A 21,011-nucleotide genomic window follows, 5' to 3' on the forward strand; every position below is an offset into this window, starting at 1 on the left:
GATATCTAGATTAGAAACATTTATCCATACAATATAACCTAAGAAGATTTATTACCCATTTGACAATGCTTCCCATGTAATTAACATACCAAGCGAACCTAATTAGTTTAATATCTTACTTTGGGATGTTTTAGGGCCCCTTAAAGCATCCCAAAGTTAGCTAGAGGTCAAAGAAACTTCATTAGAATTTGATTTGGGAAGTTTGTCAAAAAATAACAAAAAGGTTTTAAAACACTTGGTCAAATAGGATCATAGGTCATTGTGAAATAATACTTATTCACTTAACCAAAGTGACAATAAAAGATTTCAAAGATAAATACAGAACAAATCACTGAAAAGGTAAAGAAACTTAAAATCTGTTATCAAAAGCAGATCGACATTTTAAGAAAACTTTGTACTCTTTACAGAGAGAAAAACCAAATTCAAGTTTTGTACCAACTTACTTTTAAAATTTATGTACTCGATTAAAGTTATTCTAAATTTAGCCAATCCTGACCATGCACAAAACTCTTCTCAAGGTTCCTTTCCCACAAACCTTCCATCACTTTCTGTACCCATATTAGTTTGTCCCTTATTTTCCCCATCCAGAAACAACCAGCTCTAGGACAGAATTACTTTTCCCTTAGTGAAATGCAATTCCATTCCTTATACCTTCATTTAATGAAAATACACACCCTACTTTCTTGCTGCATACTGAAATGTTTCCTTTATTATTTCAAGTAGCTTTAATGACATATTTAAATTAGAATCCTCAACTCTTAAACACCTTAATTTCTAGTGAGAACGAAAAAGTAAGCAATTGGGAACTGTCTTCTACGTTAGCATTCTGTAGATTGAAAAACATAAATACCAATAATAACTTCTAAAAACAAATGTGCTTTTTAATAGAAAATTTCTCAGTGTGGCACCAAATACATTTATTAATAATCCTCAATACCTTTAGTTTCTCTGTAAAAGGAGGCTAATGTTCAGTAATTAATGTTTCGGTATCCTATTTTATTTGGGAATGACTTAGCTATTCAATAAACTTCTATCATTTAACTTAACTTAGCACAACTCTAAACTTTTAAGTTACCAAATATCCGGAGAGTTTTGTTTTGTTTTGTTTTTTTGCAATACGCGGGCCTCTCACTGCTGTGGCCTCTCCCGTTGTGGAGCACAGGCTCCGGATGTGCAGGCTCAGCGGCCATGGCTCATGGGCCCAGCCGCTCCGCGGCATGTGGGATCTTCCCGGACCGCGGCATGAACACGCATCCCCTGCATCGGCAGGTGGACTCTCAACCACTGCACCACCAGGGAAGCCCTGGAGAGATTATTTTTAAGTAGACATTCTTAAAATATAATTACTCCTAAAGAGTTCACCCAAAAGCTCTTATCTCACTTACACTTAATTTACTTATAAAATTACTGATAAAAATTTCATCATACCAAGTTATTTTTCTTGCTGACAAGTTTGCAACGGATGTAATAAGATCTTATTTGACTTCTATGACATCTAGGTATTGATACAATAAAAATATTACACTTAATGTTGATGACTCTAAAGACATATCTATACTAATTAAATCTACAAACTTTAACTTTAATACCAGGTATTATTTTAATACTGAATATTTCCCAGTTCACATGAACACAAAATTCATTCTGGCAAGTTTCCTTTCTGAGAAATTTATATAAGCACTTAATTTACTCTAAGCCAATTAAGTAGAGCTAATACCATCAAAGGTAAAGACATATATGCCAACATAGACATATAGACAGACACAACCAGAGATCTCATTTTAACACTTAGTCATGATTCAAGTATTACAATCTAAAACTCATTAGAGTGCCTCGTTCCTGATCTCTGCCCTGAGCTCCTGGGCTGAAGATCAGTGACTGCAGTGGCTAGTGACCTAACCCTTGTACAGGCAGATGACAAGTGGCAGTTTTAGTTGGCACCCTCCTCTCAGCAGAACTCCTCTCTTGACATCCTGAAACCCAACAAGAATGCAGTGACCTCAGTGACTGGGGTGTGGCCAGGTGGCATTGGGGTCTCCCAGCCTGACTCTCTTCGCCCTCAGAGAGCTCTTTCCCAATATCCATGAACAAGGATTTCTCAAGTCGGAATCTTTGTAAGGCACCTGGTCTGAGTGAGCATCTGCCGTGGGGTGGTCCTTAGGCAATACCAGTGGCCCACCTAAACTGAAATGTGGCAGGAGACAGCCAAGAGTGGGATCAGGATGGAGCACAGCGGTGGAGAGCCCTGTGCTGGGAGTCAGGAGCATGGTTTCTTACTCTAGTTCTGTTGCGATTTGCTGTGGGAACTTATGAAAGTCCCTTCCATCCCTGGGTCTGCTTTTTCATCAATAACATGTGGAAATTGGACTGGATACCTATGGCTTAGGTACTGTGCTATGAAGAGGGAGAAGGAGGAAAGAAAAGGGGCACACGAGGAGGTGACACTGATGTAGATGACCTTGTGAAGCTAGGTAACTTCTCTGAGCCTCAGTGCCCTCTTCTGTAAAAAGGAAATTACTAGATAGAGGAGAAAGGAACATAATTACTCAGGATAGAGCCTGCAAAGCAATGCGTGCTGGACTATGCAGGGGCTGATTTCATGGGAAAGCAGGGTTTCAGGACTGAGGGGTCCGGGAGTGTGCCAGGACTTCCAACTGACTGTTGGGGGAAATGGAGAAGGGGAGCATCCTGGAGGCTTGCAGGTGAGATGCCTTGCTGTGACCGGTGGAGGGATCGCTGACACCCCACATGTGAGAAGAGAGGGAGAGTGAACACAGGGAGGCTGCTCCGCTGTCCACTCTTGAGACAGGATTCACACATCAAACCCTACGACAAGCTCACATTTCCCAGCTTTTCTCACCCAGAATCACTGCCTTTGTTTAGAGGAGGGGATGGGGGAGGAGACAGAGGGCCAGGAGGGAGGGGCCCCGCGGTGCCGCCGCCGCCCCCACCCCCTCCGGTTGTGCGGAGCCCGACTGCCACTCAGCTCTGGCGCCGTGGGCGACGGAGGCGCCGGGTGCCCGAGTGGAGTCCCAGACAGCTGCCATCCCTCTGGACCTGACAGGCTGGCCCTGGATTCTTCAGGCATCCCTGGAGCAAGAGGCTGCCCAAGGCGTGGAGCTGGGAGGGCGCTTGGACGGAACCGTTCAGGTGGCTAGGAGCTCTGCCAGCTTTGGTCACCTTGGGTAAGTCTGTACCTCAGTTCGCCTCCGGGTCATCCCCAGTGGGGATGCAGGAAAGGGTTGAAAGAGGCGACTAGAATGCCCCCTTGGGGCAGGGTGTGTGCGAGGGTCCCTGGCAGAGCCAGACCGGGACCGGGGACTGCTAGGAGGCAGAAGCCAGCAGTGCCTCTGGTGGGTGGGCGCAGGGCATGTGTGCACTGCAAGCTGGGGAGAGGGGACCGCGCACCCTGGCTTGTTGCTCGGCTCAGTCCTCCAGACCCACGTCTGCCAGACCAGTCCCAGGTGCGAAATAGGGGCGCTACCTCTTTAAAAGCGTCCGGGCTGAGCCTCTGCCGCACCCTGTGATTGCCTGAAAGGCCCGGCTAGGAGCTCTGCGGCGGGAGCCTGGAGGACCGTGAGCTGCTACGCGCGGTGCTGAGAGCCCAGCCCTGCCTGGCGCGGCCTCGAGCCCTGAGTGGCACCAGGTGTCCGGAACTTTGGGCACAGCCTCTGGGACTCCCTGGCCACCAGCAGACAGGATGGTGAGCTCCCTGCATCCTGTTCTGTGGGCATGGGTAGGCAGAGCCAGGCACTGGGGACCCGTGTGGGGTGAGTGTGTGCTGGGAACTGCCTCACACCTGACAAAATAGCCGGTGGAGGAGTGAGTGCCGCTCTTTTATGTTGTCGAATGGATCCGCTGGGACTGATAAGGGGAGGGGACAAAGATCTGGCAGAGAAAGGGTTAGGGTACCCCACCAGCTTGGGCAGGCACTAGATGTGCCAAGTGGGGCACATCTCCAAAGGGCAGCTGGACTTCCAGAGCCGCCTGGGTTCCCCTCCCCTTCCCAGGCAGGCCTTCCCACCCCAGGCTTCCGTGACCACAGGTGCTTGCCTCCTGCCCCTTGGTGCCTGTCTGCTGATGTGCCCAGCCTGTGCCCACCATGCCGCCCTCCATCTCGGCCTTCCAGGCCGCATATATTGGCATCGAGGTGCTCATCGCCCTGGTCTCCGTGCCTGGGAACGTGCTGGTGATCTGGGCAGTGAAGGTGAACCAGGCACTGCGGGATGCCACCTTCTGCTTCATCGTGTCACTGGCAGTGGCTGATGTGGCAGTGGGCGCTCTGGTCATCCCACTTGCCATCCTCATCAACATTGGGCCACAGACCTACTTCCACACCTGCCTCATGGTCGCCTGCCCTGTCCTCATCCTCACTCAGAGCTCCATCTTGGCCCTGCTGGCAATCGCTGTCGACCGCTACCTCCGTGTCAAGATCCCGCTCAGGTGAGTCCAGAGCAGCTGAAGGTACCTGCTGTGCCCCATGCTGGGTGGCTTGAGGGCCATCTAGAGAGGATAAAAGGTAGAGCATAAGACCCCAAGTAAGCTGGATATTCTCTGGGCCATTGTGCCCCAGCCCTCACTCTGCCTTCCTCTCCTCTGCCCTGCAGTATCAGGCTGAACTCAAGTTGAAGCAGGAGGGGGCTGGGTGGCTGGAGGAATGTGAACCTGGCAGTGCTCAGGACCCCAGAGCTGAAGCTCTGCTGTTCTCCTGACCCGGCCAGGGAACCTGAGGCTGCCTGTTCAGCCTGGCCTGGGGTGGGGTGGGGGCGGGGGGGGGGCGGGGTAGACAGTGAGCCCTGGTTGGGAATGAGCTGATCTCCACCAGTTCGAGGGAAGTGGAAGGGGCAGAGCAGATTGCTAGGGTGGGCTCAGGGTGGCGCACCGCGGACAGGAGTGCTGCTTCTCTAACCAGAACTGGGAAAGCTTCCTGAGGATACTCTTTCTTGTTCTGCAGATACCCTTGTGCTAGCCAGCTCCCTGCCCCAGGGCTGTCCTGTTGAACCCAGACAGTCTGATTACCTCTGCCCAACTCCCACTTACGGAATCGCTGTTGCAGGCAGGAGGAGGCAGGCTCTTAATGTTCCTGTTGGGTTGCAAAACCACAGCAGAGGTGCTTATGCCGCGTCCAGGCAGCACCAGGGTGGGTGACCTAATAGTGGCGGTCCTGTCATGCAAGTGTCCAGTCCACATTGGGGCTCTTTCCCTGGGCCTGCCAGGCCATAATCTTGTCACCAGGCAGTGCCTGGGCCACCAAGTGCCAGCAAATGCCTGGGCACACTGCCAGTGCTGGCCTCTCTGGGACATTCTTGTGAGGCGTGCTTGCCCCCTCGTTAAATCTTCTCACCAGTAGATTCCCTTTCTACTGCGGAGTTCTAGACGTCTTCAGCACCTGCTGTCCCTGGAGTAGCTTCCATACCTGGGACATGGAGCCTCTGGCCTCACCTGACAACTTGCCCAGGCAGGCCTAGGCACCCATGTTTCTCCTGTTTGCATTACATTTGTACACATTTAAGTTTTCAAAGATTTTATAATGCACCATGGTTTTCCTCTTTTCATCGTGATCCTATAAGGGAGGTGAAGTAGGAGCTGGTAAAGGGGAAAGAGATCCAGAGAACCTCCTGAAGCTGATTGGGAGCAGAGCCTTGATTCCACTACTCCCCTTCCTTCCTGATTCCCCCAGTGTCCCAGCCCCCTGATGGCAGTGTTCCTGCCCTGTTTACCTCCTTCACAACCTCCAAGTTTCCCAGGGAAGGTGAGGTGAAGACTGCTGCTCAGGAGAGAAGGGAAGACAGGGAAGGCAGCCCAGAAACCCTGTAAGCTCAGCCGCTGAGGGGCCTTCATGCTGCCATTAGTCCCAGGTTGTGGCTGAGCTATATACCAATGAACCTGATTTCAACCCATTAGTGTGGGCTGGGCCTCTGAGCCTGGTGATTATAGCAAAGTGTTGCCACATTAGGAAAGTCATGCAGATACGTGAATATAGGAAGGCTGCTTAAGAAATCTGGTCTACTGAGTGGGTGCCAAGGCAAACCAAAGGCCTGGTCGTGATGTAACAGAGGTCACGGGCCCACAGAATGTGCCCTCCTTGTCCTGTGGGGATGGGGATGGCTGTGCTGGCAGAATTGCAGGCTCATTCTTCCAGAAGACAGCTTCTGTTGCTCCTTGCTCCAGCCTTGAAGAGCTGGGGGTCTTTAGGAGCTATCGTTGGAGGGCCAAGGCAGAGGTATGCATAGAGGCTAAGAATGCAGGCCTGGGTTCAAATCCTTGCTATGAATTCCTAGCTGTATGACCTTGAGAAACTCACTTATTAACCTCCTTCAATTTTAACTTCCACGTCAATAAAAGGAGACATTAATGATAGTACCTTCTTCCTAGGGTGATTGGAAGAATATAATAAACTCCTACATATAAAGCACATGGTACTGTATAATGCACCTGGTGGTATATGCAAGCCATAAGTGGTAGGTTTATTTTGTAGTTTTATTATCATTGTTAACATATGGCTCAAAGTGGGTCTGAATAGGCAAGCCCTGCGCCCTCACCCCCCCACACTGATGCTTTTACATAACAACACATATGCCCTTATACACATGCACGCACACATGGGCACACAAGACACACCACATTTCCAGAGAAGTGTCAAAGTACTGTTAAGTTATAGTTATACATGTTTTTCTCCCTTGCTAGATTGTCATGCCTCAAGTGCAGCGACCTGGACAGTGGCCACATTTTGTTCGTTTGTACAAATTCTCCAGAACGCCTAGCATAGTGTCTGGCGCATAGCAGACACTCAGTAAATGTTGATTGAATTGGATGAGTTTTCAGAGCTCACATGGTTGTGCCTCAGGCAGGCCTTCCAGGGGTCTAACCTCTAACCATCGTGCTGTGGCCTGTATCTTCCCAGCATTCTACCTCAGGGCCCTGACCACAGCTGCCCTTAACAGCTCAGGTGGCTCCTTCAGAGCCACACTCCAGTAGTGCCTGAGAGAGGAGTCTTTCTCCTGAGTTAGAGAAAGGCTGCTGGGCCTACCTTCCAAAGCTGGGATCCTGGAGGCTGGGCTGAGGTGACGGGTCACTCCAGGTCCCCCCGCAGGAGGAACACATGCGCTGCTGTCCCCTGGGCAGCTGGAGTCAGCAGGCTGCTGGGTCTGGGACAACACCTTTCTGCTGGAGGTCCCCAGGTGCCTGGCTCCCTGCCCTGACAAGCCAGGCAGAGGTAGATGTGGCCTGGGAACCAGGGGGCAATACTGCTCAAGCATTGGTGAGGCATGTATGGGGCGTTCAGTGACAGGAGTCAGCTGGGCCCCTCACCAAGCAAGGCATGGTTTGGTCAGTAACCACAAATTTTATTTCCTTCCACTTGGCAGAAAGCCAAGAGGAAAAAAGGTTCACGTGGTGTAGTGTGATCCAGTTACCAAAAAAAAAAAAAGCTTAAATTGTTGATGCATCAATAACCTGTGGTTATTTACATGTATTTTACAGGTTATTTGCCTTCCACCTCCACATGCTTGGTAATGGATACCCCATTCCCCTCAGCTCCTACTTCTAGGGAATCCCTGGGTTTTCTTGGGGGCACTCTGTGCCAACTTGATACCTACTCCAGGGGGCTTGTTATGGTGAGGAGTGCCACTCCCTGACCACCACAGCCCTCTCTGTGGGAAGGAGACCTGACCCTCTCTGTGGGAAGGTGACCAGATGGGTTGGTGTGGGGTGAAGGGGTGATGGGTATTTGGGAGTCAGAAATACCTGAGTTTGAACCTTGCTGTTACAAACTAGCTGTGCAACCTTCTTGGTTAAGTTACTCAATCCCTGAGCCTCCTCTTCGCCACCACACCCCCTGCCACCATCTGTTAAATGAAGGGAATGGATTCTGGATTCGAGGTCTCTGAGGTTCCTTTCAGTTCTAACTTTCTATAGTTCTTCCTGACCATGACTCCTGCCAATACTGTGTTGAAATCCTAGGAAGATTGTGTTGTGTTTTTTAGCTCCTAGTGCTTATGAGCTAGGCACAGTGCTATATATATATATATATATATTTTTTTTTTTTTTTTTTTTTTTTTTTTTTTCAGTACGCGGGCCTCTCACTGCTGTGGCCTCTCCCGTTGCGGAGCACAGGCTCCAGACGCGCGGGCTCAGCAGCCATGGCTCACGGGCCCAGCCACTCCGCGGCATGTGGGATCCTCCCGGATCGGGGCACGAATCCGTGTCCCCTGCATTAGCAGGTGGACTCTCAACCACTGCGCCACCAGGGAAGCCCACAGTGCTATATTTTTATAGTTTTATCTCATTTAATGCTCATAGTTTCTTGCTGGTAAAGGTTATTGTTATCCCCATTCTAGACATGTCTATAGATACACTGAGGTCTAAAGCTCAGGAAGGTTCAGTAATTTTCCCAAACATCTTATCAGGAGCCAAGACAGGATTTGAATCCAGGTCTGTCTACCAGAGATGCCTTTAACCGGTGAGCCCATATGTGTTTTGAGTCAGCCTCAGGAAGCTATAGGATTTATGGAGCAGTTTCCTCACGGCTATCAGCGGGGGTGATTTTTCCCCTCTGATTTTTGCCATGGCCTCTGCACTCTGCTCCAGCCCATGCTTGGTGCCTCTCCGTCCCTCCTCACCTTCACTCCAGTGGGCAGCTGAGCCCCTGGCAGCCCTGCCTCTGTCCACAGCTGGAGGCCTTCCCAACTGGGCTGCTGACCAGGGAAGTACAGCAGAGTGTGGGGGAGGCCAGACTGCTGGACCAGGGCTCTGGGAAAGAGATCTGGTAGATTAACGTATGTTTGCTTTTAGGCATCAGTTTAGCCCTCTCCCCCCACCCCCCAGCTAGCCTGGGCTTTTCTGGACAACTAAAGTGCCTCCTGTGCTTGCACCACAGCAGGTGACCATCTGTGGTCTCAGGGTCCCAGAACAGTTGCTCTCTGGTGGTGCCATCTGCTTTCAGCAGAGGTAGGCCATCTCTAGCTCCTGTACGGATGGATTAGTCGTTGGCCTAGAGTGGCTGAGATAGAAGAGGAGTGATAGCAAGCCCTGATGCCCAACTCCCTCACATTTGGACAAGAGGAAACAGAGGCCCAGAGTTCCAGCATGTTCAAGGTCACTCAGCCACAGGCTCTTTTCTCCTCCTAATTCTGACTCTGGCTCCCCAGCCTTTGATGTAAAAGGCTTACCTGCAAGGAACAGAACAGAGAAATTTCAGCCTCCACAGGTTAAGTCAGCAAATTAGTGGTGGGCTTAGAGGGGGAAAGTGATGGAAGGATGTCAAATTTGTGATTAAAAAGGTAATTTCTTTGTTTGAACTAGGGATAGCCTTCAGGTGGATTATGCTAAAGAGTGCTCTGGGCAATCCACATTAGTATCAGTGGTGAAAGCTTCTCCCAGCTGACATTGGAATGAGTCCTTTAGCAGTGCTGCTTGGAAGCAAGGGAATGGCCAGGATACTTTCTGAAGAGCCCCTCTACCCAGAGGTCATGGGGCAGAGCCTTGGAGGCTGTGTTGTGTTTGATATTTATTTCCAAGCATAAAAGCAATCCATGTTTATTGTTAAAAATTTGAGAAATATAGAAAAGAATAAAGATGACAAAATAACCAGTAATTCTGCCACCTGCAGATCACTACTGTTAAATTTCTGGTGTTCCAGAAAATTTTCCAACATATATAGATGATAGATGATAGATGATAGATAGATGATAGATAGATAGATAGATAATTACTTTTGCATAGTTGAGTGTATCTATGGTTTTTATATCCTATTTTATACACTTAATGTTACATTATAAGCATTTCCCCCATGTCAATAAAGAATATTTTCTAAGGATTTTTATAATGGTATAATATTAGATTGTCTTTTTATTCATCTTTTAGGTCTTAGCTAAAACAGCCCCTTCTTAGGGAGGCCTTCTCTGACCCCCTCCCCTGCTAGACCAGTTTCATTTCCTCTGTTAGTTACTCCAGGTGGATCTATTTTTCCTTCCCCATCTCTCCTGGCCCAGGTAGTTTTTCTGGGCTTGGTAAGCACCAAAAGGGCCAGGACCACATCTGCTCACATACCTATGTAACCCCCATGCCTGGCACACAGTAGGCATGCTATAAACGTTTTTTTGAATAAATGATTATCATATTTTATATGACTTTTATATTTTGTATGACTCATTTTTATAATTTTGACTAGATTTTTACTGATTTTTAATTTTTACAAATAACACTACAGTGATACCCACAATTCACATTGTTTGTAGGATCAGAGCCAAGCCTAGAACTTTGGGTTTTGCCTCCTAGTAGATAGCACAGCTTCTGTCTGTAAGGATTTTCTTATAAGGTTAAATATTTCCCAACTCCCTTTCCTCCAACTCTCCCTGCTCCTCCTGCCCAGTTTCACCAAAATTGCAAACCCCCAGAGGTGCACCTGGCATTTCTCTGCCCATTTGCCCTTCTGGGCTAGGTAGGGCAGGACTGTCTGGGCCCCAAGTCTAGTCCACATTGCCTAGTCTCTATTCCTCTTAGGCCTGGGCATCCTGTTTCTTTGTGTCTTAGTGAGGAGAGCAGTCCCTAGAGTAGAGGGCTTGGAGTATGGTACTTCCTGGTTGGCCTCATTTGGCAGGATGGTCACAGAACAGAGAGGAAGGAGGATACCTGGCTCTTTGAGCTGCATGAATCACCCCTTCAGCCTCAGCCTCCTTCTTAACTCAAGCCCCAAGGAGGCTACCAGCTGCCCAGGCTACCTATAGATTGATTTTGCCTGTTCTTGAACTTTTATAAAGGTAATTGAGTAGTATATACTCTTTTCTGTCTGGCTTCTGAAGCTTAAAATTATGTCAGAGATTCATCCATACTATTGAACAAAATAGTAGGTTTTGCTTGTTTGTTTTTGTTTTGTTTTGTTTTTTCTCATTGCTGTTAGAATTCCACTGAATGAATGTGCCACTATTTTTAAATTCTGGATGTATTTGGAAGAAAAAATTTTTCTTATGGATTGGATATGGGGTGTGAGAGAAAGAAGAGTCAAGTATGACCAAACTTTTAGTTCTAAGCAACTGGAAATATAGAGTGTGCATTATCTGAGGTGGGAAAGGCTGCAGGTGATACAAGTTTTGGGAGCAATAAAAGGAGTTCAGATTTAGACACGTTGAGTTTGGTGTATCTATTAAATGCCTCGGTGGAATGTTGAGCAGGCAGTTGGATGGATATACAAGGATGGAGTTCAGGAGAAAGGTCTGGGCTGGGGATGTAAATGTGAAAGCCATTGGCATGTAGATGGTGTTTAAATACATGAGGCTGGATGAGATCCCCAAGAGAGAAAGTAGAAATAAAGAAGAGGATGAAGATGATATGATACTATATGTAGAAAATCCTGAAGACAGCACCAGAAAACTACTAGAGCTCATCAATGAATTTGGTAAAGTTACAAGATACAAAAGTAATATACAGAAATCTGTTGCATTTCTATACACTAATAGTGAAGTATCAGAAAGAGAAATTAAGGAAACAATCCCATTTACCATCGCATCCAAAAGAATACAATACCTGGGGATAAACCTACCTAAAAGGCAAAAGATCTGTATTCTGAAAACTGTAAGACACTGATGAAAGAAATTGAAGATGACACACACAGATGGAAGGATATACTATGTTCTTGGATTGGAAGAATCAATATTGTTTAAATGACCATACTACCCAAGGCAATCTACAGATTCAGTGCAATCCCTGTCAAAATAATGATGGCACTTTTCACAGAACTAGGTCAAATAATTTTTTTTTTCTTTTTTTTTGCGGTATGCGGGCCTCTCACTGTTGTGGCCTCTCCCATTGCGGAGCCAGGCTCCGGACACGCAGGCTCAGCGGCCATGGCTCATGGGCCCAGCCTCTCCACGGCATGTGGGATCTTCCCAGACCGGGGCACGAACCCGTGTTCCCTGCATCAGCAGGCGGACTCTCAACCACTGCGCCACCAGGGAAGCCCCCAAATAATTTTAAAATTTGTATGGAAACACAAAAGACCCAGAATAGCCAAAACAATCTTGAGAAAGAAGAACAGAGCTGGAGGAATCACACTCCTTGACTTCAGTCTGTACTACAGAGCTACAGTAATCAAAAGAGTACGGTACTGGCACAAAAACAGTCACATAGATCAATGGAACAGGATAGAGAGCCCAGAAATAAACCCATGCACTTATGGTCAATTAATCTACGACAAAGTAGGCAAGAATATACAATGGAGAAAAGACAGTCTCTTCAATAAGTGGTGCTGGGAAAGCTGGACCTGTACATGTAAAAGAATGAAATTACAACATTCTCTAACACCATATACAAAAATAAAGTCAAAATGGATTAAAAATGTAAATGTAAGACCGGATATTATAAAACTCCTAGAGGGAAAACATAGGCAGAACACTCTTTGACATAAATTGCAGCAATATTTTTTTGGATCCATCTCCTAGAGTAATGGAAATGAAAACAAAAATAAACCAGTGGGACCTAATTAAACTTAAAATCTTTTGCATAGCAAAGGAAACCATCAACAAAACAAAAAGACAACCTACTGAATGGGAGAAAATATTTGCAAATGATATGACCAATAAGGGATTAAGAGCCAACGTATGTAAACAGCTCACACAAGTCAACATAAAAAAAAAAACCCTGATTAGAAAGTGGGCAGAATAACTGAATAGACATTTTTCCAAAGAGGAAATGCAGATGGCCAAAAGACACATAAAAAGATAATCATCAGGGAAATACAAATCAAAACCACAATGAGATATCAACTCACCCTGTCAGAATGGCTGTCAACAGAAAGAACACACATAACAAATGTTAGAAAGGATGTGAAGAAAAGGGAACCCTCCTACACTGTTGGTGGGAAGGTAAATTGATGTAGCCACCGTGGAAAACAGTGTGGAGGTTTCTCAAAAAACTAAAAATAGAACTACCATATGATCCTGCAATTCCACTGTTGGGTATATATCTGAAGAAAATGAACACACTAATTCGAAAAGATACATGCGCTCCAATGTTCATAGCAGCATTATTTACAATTGCCAAGATATGGAAACAACCTAAGTGTCCATCAACAGATGAATGAATAAAGAAGATGTGGTATATATATACAATGGAATACTACTCAGCCATAAAAAAGAACAAAATTTTGCCATTTGCAGCAACATAGATGGATTTGGAAGGTGTTATGCTGAGTGAAATAAGTCAGAGAAATACAAATACTGTATGGTATCACTTATACGTAGAATCTAAAAAACACAACAAACTAGTGAATGTAACAAAAAAGAAGCAGACTCACAGATATAGAGAACAAACCAGTGGTTACCAGTGCGGGGGGTGGGAGGGGTGGGGGCAATATAGGAGTAGGGGAGTGGGTGTAACATAGGCTTAAAGGTGTATTGTACAACGTGGGGAATATAGCCAATATTTTGTAATAACTGTAAATGGAAAGTAACTTTTCAAAATTGTACAAAATTTTTTTTTAAAGTTTAAGAAAGCAGAGGAGAGGACCAAGGACTGAGCATTGAGAGTCTGGGGAGACGATGAAGCACCAGCAAAAGGGACTTAAGGAGAGCTACAGATATAGGAAGAAACCCAGAGCCCCAGGTGTGGTGTCCTAGAAGCCAAGTAGAGAGTATATGAAGGAGGAGCAAGAGATTGGCTGTCAAGGGCTGCGAATGGGTCAAGTGAGGTGAGGACTGAGAATTACCATTGGATTTAGCAAGAGCAATGTTAATAGTGGTAGGAGCAGAAAGTCTACTTGGAGAGGGCTCAGGAGAGAAGAGGAATGGAATTGAAAACAGCTGGCGTAGATTACTTTTTTGAGGTATTTTGTTGCAGAGCGTAAAGGCATGGGGCAAGAGCTGTCAGGAGAAGTGGAAACAAGGCATTTTGCTTTGCTGTTTGCGAAGAAGGGACATTAGTATGTCTGTGTACTGACTAAGACCATCTAGTAGAGAGTGCAAAACTAATGATAGGGCAAAGGATAGAATTTCTGGATTGATGTCCTTGTTTAGGCAAGCAGGGCTGGGACTTAGGGCAAACACAGAGGGATTGGCTTTAGAGGAGCCTGGAGATCATCCAAGAGGCAGAAAGGCAGAGTATGTGGGTGCTGGTAGGTGACGTTCTCTTCGGAGTGTTTCGGTTTTCTTAGTGAAGTGGGAAGCGAGGTCATCAGCTGAGAGGGAGGAGGTGATGGAGAGAGTAGCAAGTGTGAAATAATTCTTTAGGAAGTAGGAGAAAGGCTAGACTCAGAAAGTCTAGTATAGTTGGAGGCAGCGTTAAGGGCCCACCTGAAGTTCGTGGTGATAAATTTGAGTGTTCAGATGCACAGGCCCAGGCATGGAGGAGGCAGCAAGTTCACTCCTTCACTAATTCAGAAGCACCAGACTCCATGCCAGACATTAGGTATCTTATCATGGCCAAGAAGTCGGTCCTGGTCCCTGCCCTCATGAAATTTAGAGACTAGCTGGGAGAGAGCCAAGACACAGATAAACAAGGAGGTAGCTACAATTACAACTTGAGAAGTATTTGAGGAAGGAAGCCATCCTGGAATTGACTGTGCCTGGCCCTTGTTGGCTTCTCTAAACCCTGTGTCAGTCTAGCCCTCACAGGGCTCGAGGACTAAGGTAGGGCCTTATAGGCCATGTGGTTCATGGTCAAGAGTTTGGATAGGATTCTAGGTACACATTGAAGCCTTTGAGTGCTTTAAGCAGGGAATGACATTATCCAGATTACATTTTTAAAATGTCAAGTCCTTAACCAAATATTAGCAAATCAAATCCAGTGACACATAAAAAGGATAATATATCACAACCAAATAGGTTTTATTCCATGTTAGAGTTAGAACCAACTGGTGATGGACTGGATGTACAGAGTAGGAGAAGGATCAAGTATGACTCCCCAGGATTAAGGCTGATGCCACAGGGTGGATGCGGTGCCATTTCTGGAGATAGGGAAGGGTGGGGAAGGGAGGGATGGGGAGAAGATTCAGATCCTAGTAGGTACTCAAGTGGTAGTGATATAATGGTGGGTCCACTAGTGGTCTCTCTCTTGCTCGTTCCCCAGCTTCTGTCCCTTCATGTGGTCCAACAGATGGGCCCCCTTTTGCCTCATGCAGCACCAAAGAAGGAGTCCTTCAAATATCCAGCAAGTTTCCTGGGTGCCTCCAGCTGCCCCATCTACTGTTCCCACCTCACTTCTCAGCAGGCTTTTGGCTTCCTTAGGCTGAAACCACAGCAATAAGGACATGTGGCTTTGGGCTCCCTAAAGCTTCCAGAAGGAGACAGCAGAGTTGGGGGTTCGTCCTTCTTGCCAGGCTTTATTCAGAATGAGACACAGTAGCTTCTGTGATAGCTAAGGCCCCCCAATTCTCTACCCATCCTCAGTCAGGTGGTCACTCTCCCTGGATGCTCTGTGCCTTCACAGCCTCATTTCCCACCCTCATCGCTGGAACCCACTAGTGGCCTGGCACTGGGGATTGTGTTAATCCCCTGCACAGTGGTCGTTCCTCCCCAGTTCCTCAGCAGGGTCCTCTCACAGCTGCTATATTGGGCACTGGGTGGCCCAGTTTCAGCTAATGCAGCAGAGAAGATGGTCAACCAATAAGCAGGCAGTTATCAAGTATCGGCTCCAGCCTAGCCCTGATGGGCAAAGCAGGAGGGCCGGGGGAGCCCCAAGGCTAGCATAGGGCACACGGGGACAGGGTCTCTGTCGCTCTGGACTGTTTGGTGGAGCACTGTCAGCTCTTCTGTGCAGAAACTATCTTTTGCCTTGTGTAGCAGAGAAAGCTTCGCAGTGCAGTTGGTGAGGTTGGTGCAGAACCTGAGGGCCAGACCTTGCAGCTCTCACCATGCAGCCTGCTCTCAGAGTCCACAGGCTTCCAATTCTCTGCTTCCCACCCCTGGGAGAGCAGGGGCCGAGACTACAGCAGAGCAAGAGCGACTTCTTAGCCCTTTTTTTCTAGCCCAACGGAACCAAGAGCTCTGATGCACACCCACCCAGCTAGAATGCAATGTCCCAGGCAGTGATTCTCTTGGGGGCACCAGAGGGAAAGGTCTGTTGAAAAAAAGCCCCTCTACCCCAGATTTTTTGTTTCATTTTTTTATTGAAGTATAATTGACTTACAATATTAGTTTCAGTTGTACAACATAGTGATTTCATATTTTTATACATTACAAAATAATCACCAGGATAAGTCTAGTTATTGTCTGTCACCATACAAAGTTATTACACTATTATTGACTATATTCCCTATGCTGTATATTACATTCCCATGACTTATTTTACCCCAGATATTTTTAACGATCACCTTTTCAGAGACACATCTCTCTCCCCCTGCTTTATGGAGGTACGCGAGTCGAATGAAGGGTAAGGGCGGTCTCTCCAGACAGTAAGTTCAGGTACTTGGAACTGTGTCATCTTGGAGTAGTTACCTAACCTTTCTGAGCCTCCATTTCCTCTTCTGCAAAACAGGCTTCTTAATACTTCCTCTAAAGGTTGTAATGAGGCTTAGGGATGAGATACATTAAGAGCCTGGCACATAGTAGGCACTCAGTAAATGGGGACTGTTACTATCGTCAAATAATCCAAACTTGGTTCTCACATACCACTTGCTGTGTGGCCACTGTAGTTCCACTGGGACAAGTCCTCATCGAGATGAGTTGCGTACTCTGTGAGAGAAGGGTGTGGTTCTCTCCATCTGCCTCGCTCATTGTATTTCAGTACCTAACAACACATGCCTGGCTGGCACTCAGTAGGTGGCTGAATCAGTGTCTGTGGGGGGAAGGAAGCCTTAGTGGGGCAGACTGAGTAGCCGGGTAGAGAAGAAGTTAGTTGGAAATTTTACATTCACCCACAGAGGGCAAACGCAGGTACTGGAGAGTGAAGGGTTATTTCATTAAAACGTCCCCAGGAGATGAGAGGAGTAAAGGGTCTCGCTCAAGCTTACCTGGCAAGTTAGGTGGGAGTATTCTGGCCTCCTGACCCCCAGCTCAGCTCCTGTTGGTCCCCGTGCTCCTGTTTCTATGAGGAAAGGGTGTGAATAGTCCCTCCTGAGCTCTGCTTGTCTTCCCAAGGCCTTGTCCAGCCCTTCCTGGACGGTTGGCCTCTGAGGGAGCCGAAGCAAGGGCTCCGCTGCGGGCTGGCAGCTCCGTAAATCCTCTCTGGGGAGGAAGACGTGCGGTGTGTTTGGGGACTTGCTGTGCTCAGCAGACACACCTGCCATGGTGGCCCACCCTCTGCAGAGTAAATACAGCACCCCGTACCCCACATTATGGGCTCCTGGGGCTGCCGTCCTCAGATGGCCCAGCAAGGGCAGGGGAGAGACGCAGAAACCACTCAGCGGCTCTGTCAGGCTCAGCGGCTGACAGTCTGGGAGCAGCCAGCAAGCCAGAGAGGGGTGTGAAGGCATGACACCTTCCCTCTGCCGTCATCACCTGTAATCATGACAGGAGGCCACGGTGGCTTCAGGCTCTTTGTGTGTGTGTGTGTGTGTGTGTGTGTGTGTGTGTGTGTGTGTGTGTGTGTAGGGAGCTATAGCTTTTTATTTTTAAAGGTCAAAAAATTATATCCTGGGTTTTCAGACCTTTCATTCAATTCTGCTTGCTCACCCCTGCCCCCGCCCATCCCAGTCCCTCATTCAAGGCCTTGTTGGGAAGAGTCCCAACAAGGCTAATCTCTTTCCTGTTTGTGCCCCACCCAATCCTCATGCCCTACCCCCACCATTAATCTTCCTTGACGTAGGAACACAGTTTATACGTTCAAGTTAAGAAATGTGTTCTGACAACACAAGTCCTGCCCTCAATGGCACAGACCCACAGTCTCTTGGGCAAGACTGACAATTTACCAGCTGCCACGCGGCAGGAGGCCTGAGCAAGCCTGGCCCACACAGAAGCACACAGGGCCAAGGTTACTCCCCCAGCCTAGGATGCTCAACCCCACCCCACCTTTTACCTGTGCTCAAAACTCACCTTCCCTGCCTCCTAGCCAGTTATATCTTAACCTGTCCAGGCCTTGGAGTTGAGGAGAAAGATGAAAGAAGGATGTTTAACATCTAAGACCATGTCTAAAACACACACACACACACATACACACACACACACACACACACACCGCTCAGAAATCTGTTCCCTTTTCTTTCCTAATTCCTACTCATTCGTTAATAGTCAACTCAGATGACACCTCCTCCCAGAAACCTTCCTTGTTTTGGTGTGTTTACAGCTCCCCATGCTCCCCTGTAACACAGCCCTTGTCAGATTGCACCGAGGTAACCTCCTTCACTGGCCTGTGAGCAACTTGAGGGTGGGGTCCAAGCCTATTCAACTCTCCTTCACAGTGCCCAGCGTGGTTTCTGCCCATTTTTGGTATCTGATGCCTGACCAATAAGTGAACGGTAATAGTAGCAAGTGACTCTCGAACACCTAACGTTTGCTAGGTCTTTGCGAAATACTTTATGTGGATTCTCTTATTTAAATCTTTGCACAATTTTATGAAGAGGCACTAATAGTGTTTTCTAATAGTAATAATATATTCCTATTTTCCACATTTTCTGAGGAAGCTGAGGCTCAGAGAGGTTAAACAACTTATTATTAGTCACACAACATGTAAGTGTAACTGGAATTGTTGAATGAACAATTGAATGGATGAATGAAAAGACCTGCATTTGAGCCTTGACTCCAACCTTACTGCTCGGTGATTTTGGGTAAATCACTTACTTCCTTGGGTCTCAGTTTCCACACCTATAGAATGGGCACAATTCCTTATCCCTACTGCAGAGAATTGTCTATAAAGGAGTGCTCTCAGAAGAGGAAAATGGCTGCATTGTTCAGGGATGAGTCGGTTCTGGGTGTGTGTGGGGAGGCTCCCAAACCCCCACCCCAAGCTGTCCTCTGGCCTGCAGAGTACCGCCCAAGAGCTGGCCTGGCATGGAGGTGGCAGAAGGAGCTAATGTTGGCTGCCGGGCTGTGGGTACATGAGTGGAGCAGAGACCCGAGAGACAGACACAACTGTCACCGGGAAGTAAGAAGGATCAGGAAGTGGGTGCTGCCGCACGCCTGGCAGAGGGACTGAGTTTGTCTTTGGAGCTGACGTTTAAAGAGAAAACCTCTTCCCTCTTCCCCCTCGGGTGTCGTGCCACACTGTCTACCACCTGCTCGAGCTGTAGACAGCTCTCCTGGCTGCTGGGAGACGGTGCTGCATCTCCAGCACTCAGTGGAGTGGAGGCTCCACACCAGCAGCTCCCTGACCACACGAGGTGGGCGGGCGCCTTGGGCCTGGTGGGGAGGGAACTCACAGCGACTGGATGTGCAGGCTACAGCTGGGCTTTAACTCCTCCATGATGGGCAGCTCCAGGGCCTCAAGGGGTCTGCACAGGAGCGGTTGTCACCTCCCACCGCTGAAGTCCACGCAGGCAAGGAGGGGCCATTCTCTAGGCCGCAGTCTTCCTGTCAGAACATGGCCTGAGTCTGAGCTCGGTCTACTGTCAAGGTTTAAAGAAAAAAATGTTCAAGGGAAACACTTGGGAGGAGAATCAAGAACAGGGGAACCCCCTCCCAAACCAGGGAGACCTGATCCCCGAATTCACCCAGTACAGAGAGAGACCCGGAGCCGGAACTCAGAGGCTGGAACTGTCTGCCGCTGTACCCATTTGGACAAGCCACCTCACTTCCCCGGCGCTGCATGTTCCTCAGCAAAGGGGACGCACAGTCCCTTCCTGACTTCTCAGGGCTGCTGCAAGGATCCAGCACGCAGTGTGTGTGCTGAGTCTCAGGAAAGAAGGGACGCTGAGAGGCACAGAGCTCTGAGTGCCTTAGGCGTCAGGCTGGCAATGTTGGTCTCCCAGTCCTGACTCTGCTACTTACTTGTTCTATGATCTTGCCCAAACTCTCTGAGCCTCAGTTTTACACGTGTAAAATGGAAATAATGGCATCTTCCTCACTGGATTGTTGAGGGGATTACACGTGAAAATAATGTAAGCCCACCATCTCTCTCCAGTATCACAGGGGCTTGTTCTTCCCCTTTCCTGCCGTTTCATGGGAGGGAAGACGATGGATGGGTAGCGGCATGCACACGTGTGTCTCTCTGTCTCTGTCGCGGTTGGGGCAGACAGTTAATACAGCCACCCTCAACTGTGGCTTGAGAGGTTCATTTACATGCATGCCATGGCCTAATGTTGGTGAGCTCCACCTGGGGAGGTGGCCGTGGCACGGCTTGGAGGTGCATAGAGCCGTATACACAGGTGAGGTGTGCTCTGTCACTGTTCTGGGTACAGTCCCCCTCTGCTTCAAGCTCCTCCATGAGTCCAGGGGCTGCCTGACAGGAGAGGATCCTGAGGAAGGAGACATGTGGTCTTGGGGCAGAGGGAGTACCTGCATGCTGAGTGTCCCCTCCATGTCAGGAACAGTGATGAGTGCCTTCTTTGGTAGCATATTTAATTTTATTTAGCCTTGCAAGGCTGGCATCAACACCATTTTTACAAATAAAGAAATAAGAGAACCAGGGAGGTAAAGGAACTGGAAAATAGTTATCCAGCTAGTAATTAGCAAAACTGGGGTTTGTACCAGCTTACCAGATACCAAAGTGAATGCTGCTTGTGATATACCCACTAACCCAGCCACTCTCCTCAGGGATTTCCAGACTGTGGGGAACCACAGCCCCTGTCCTCAGAGAGCTTCTAGGCTAAGATGGAGGCAGAACACAAGATTTTGCAGTTAAGAGAAATTGGCACAGGCCGAGCTAAGAGGGCTGAGATTTCTGGGACAGAGGCTGCTAGTGGGCACAGGCCTGGCCTGACCTGCCCTCTGGTTTCCTTTAGGCCCTGCCTGCTTTCTCTCAGGTTCTAGGGCCTGCATGTGCTCATTTGCACAGCTACCTCGATCACAAGTGCAGGGAAGCTAAATCAGGAGGTGTTGCTAACATCATGGCAGCAGAAATAATCCCATGGGGTCCGTGGAAGTGAGAATGGAGGAGGTGGGCTAGAGAGGCAGCCCAGCCGACCCTGGGCTGGGTCCTAGGGCTGA

At 48.0% G+C, this 21,011-nt stretch overlaps 1 protein-coding gene and 1 long non-coding RNA gene across 4 annotated transcripts in view; one reads left to right on the forward strand and one right to left on the reverse strand.

Annotated features, from left to right (window-relative positions):
- The first annotated feature begins 2,953 nt into the window (after positions 1-2,953).
- ADORA1 (adenosine A1 receptor) overlaps positions 2,954-21,011 on the forward strand; it is a 50,202-nt gene continuing 32,144 nt past the window's right edge. Inside the window, exons 1-2 of one of the 3 annotated variants that reach the window (XM_022593244.3) lie at positions 2,954-3,185; positions 4,046-4,443. In XM_022593244.3, coding sequence (XP_022448952.1) covers positions 4,103-4,443 — 341 coding nt within the window. In that variant the 5' untranslated portion in view covers positions 2,954-3,185; positions 4,046-4,102. The other 2 variants (XM_022593242.3, XM_030762273.2) reach the window with 2 other exon arrangements.
- Positions 13,427-20,278, reverse strand: LOC115803100 (uncharacterized). The gene is made up of 2 exons (XR_016392270.1): positions 16,943-20,278; positions 13,427-16,767 (listed from the first exon to the last, which is right to left on the reverse strand). It is a non-coding gene; the product is annotated as an uncharacterized LOC115803100 (long non-coding RNA).

The sequence above is a fragment of the Delphinapterus leucas genome, chromosome 1 (assembly GCF_059928025.1).
Source record: "Delphinapterus leucas isolate spDelLeu-1000000601 "Yukka" chromosome 1, BTC_Dleu_Yukka2, whole genome shotgun sequence".
NCBI lineage: Eukaryota > Metazoa > Chordata > Mammalia > Artiodactyla > Monodontidae > Delphinapterus > Delphinapterus leucas.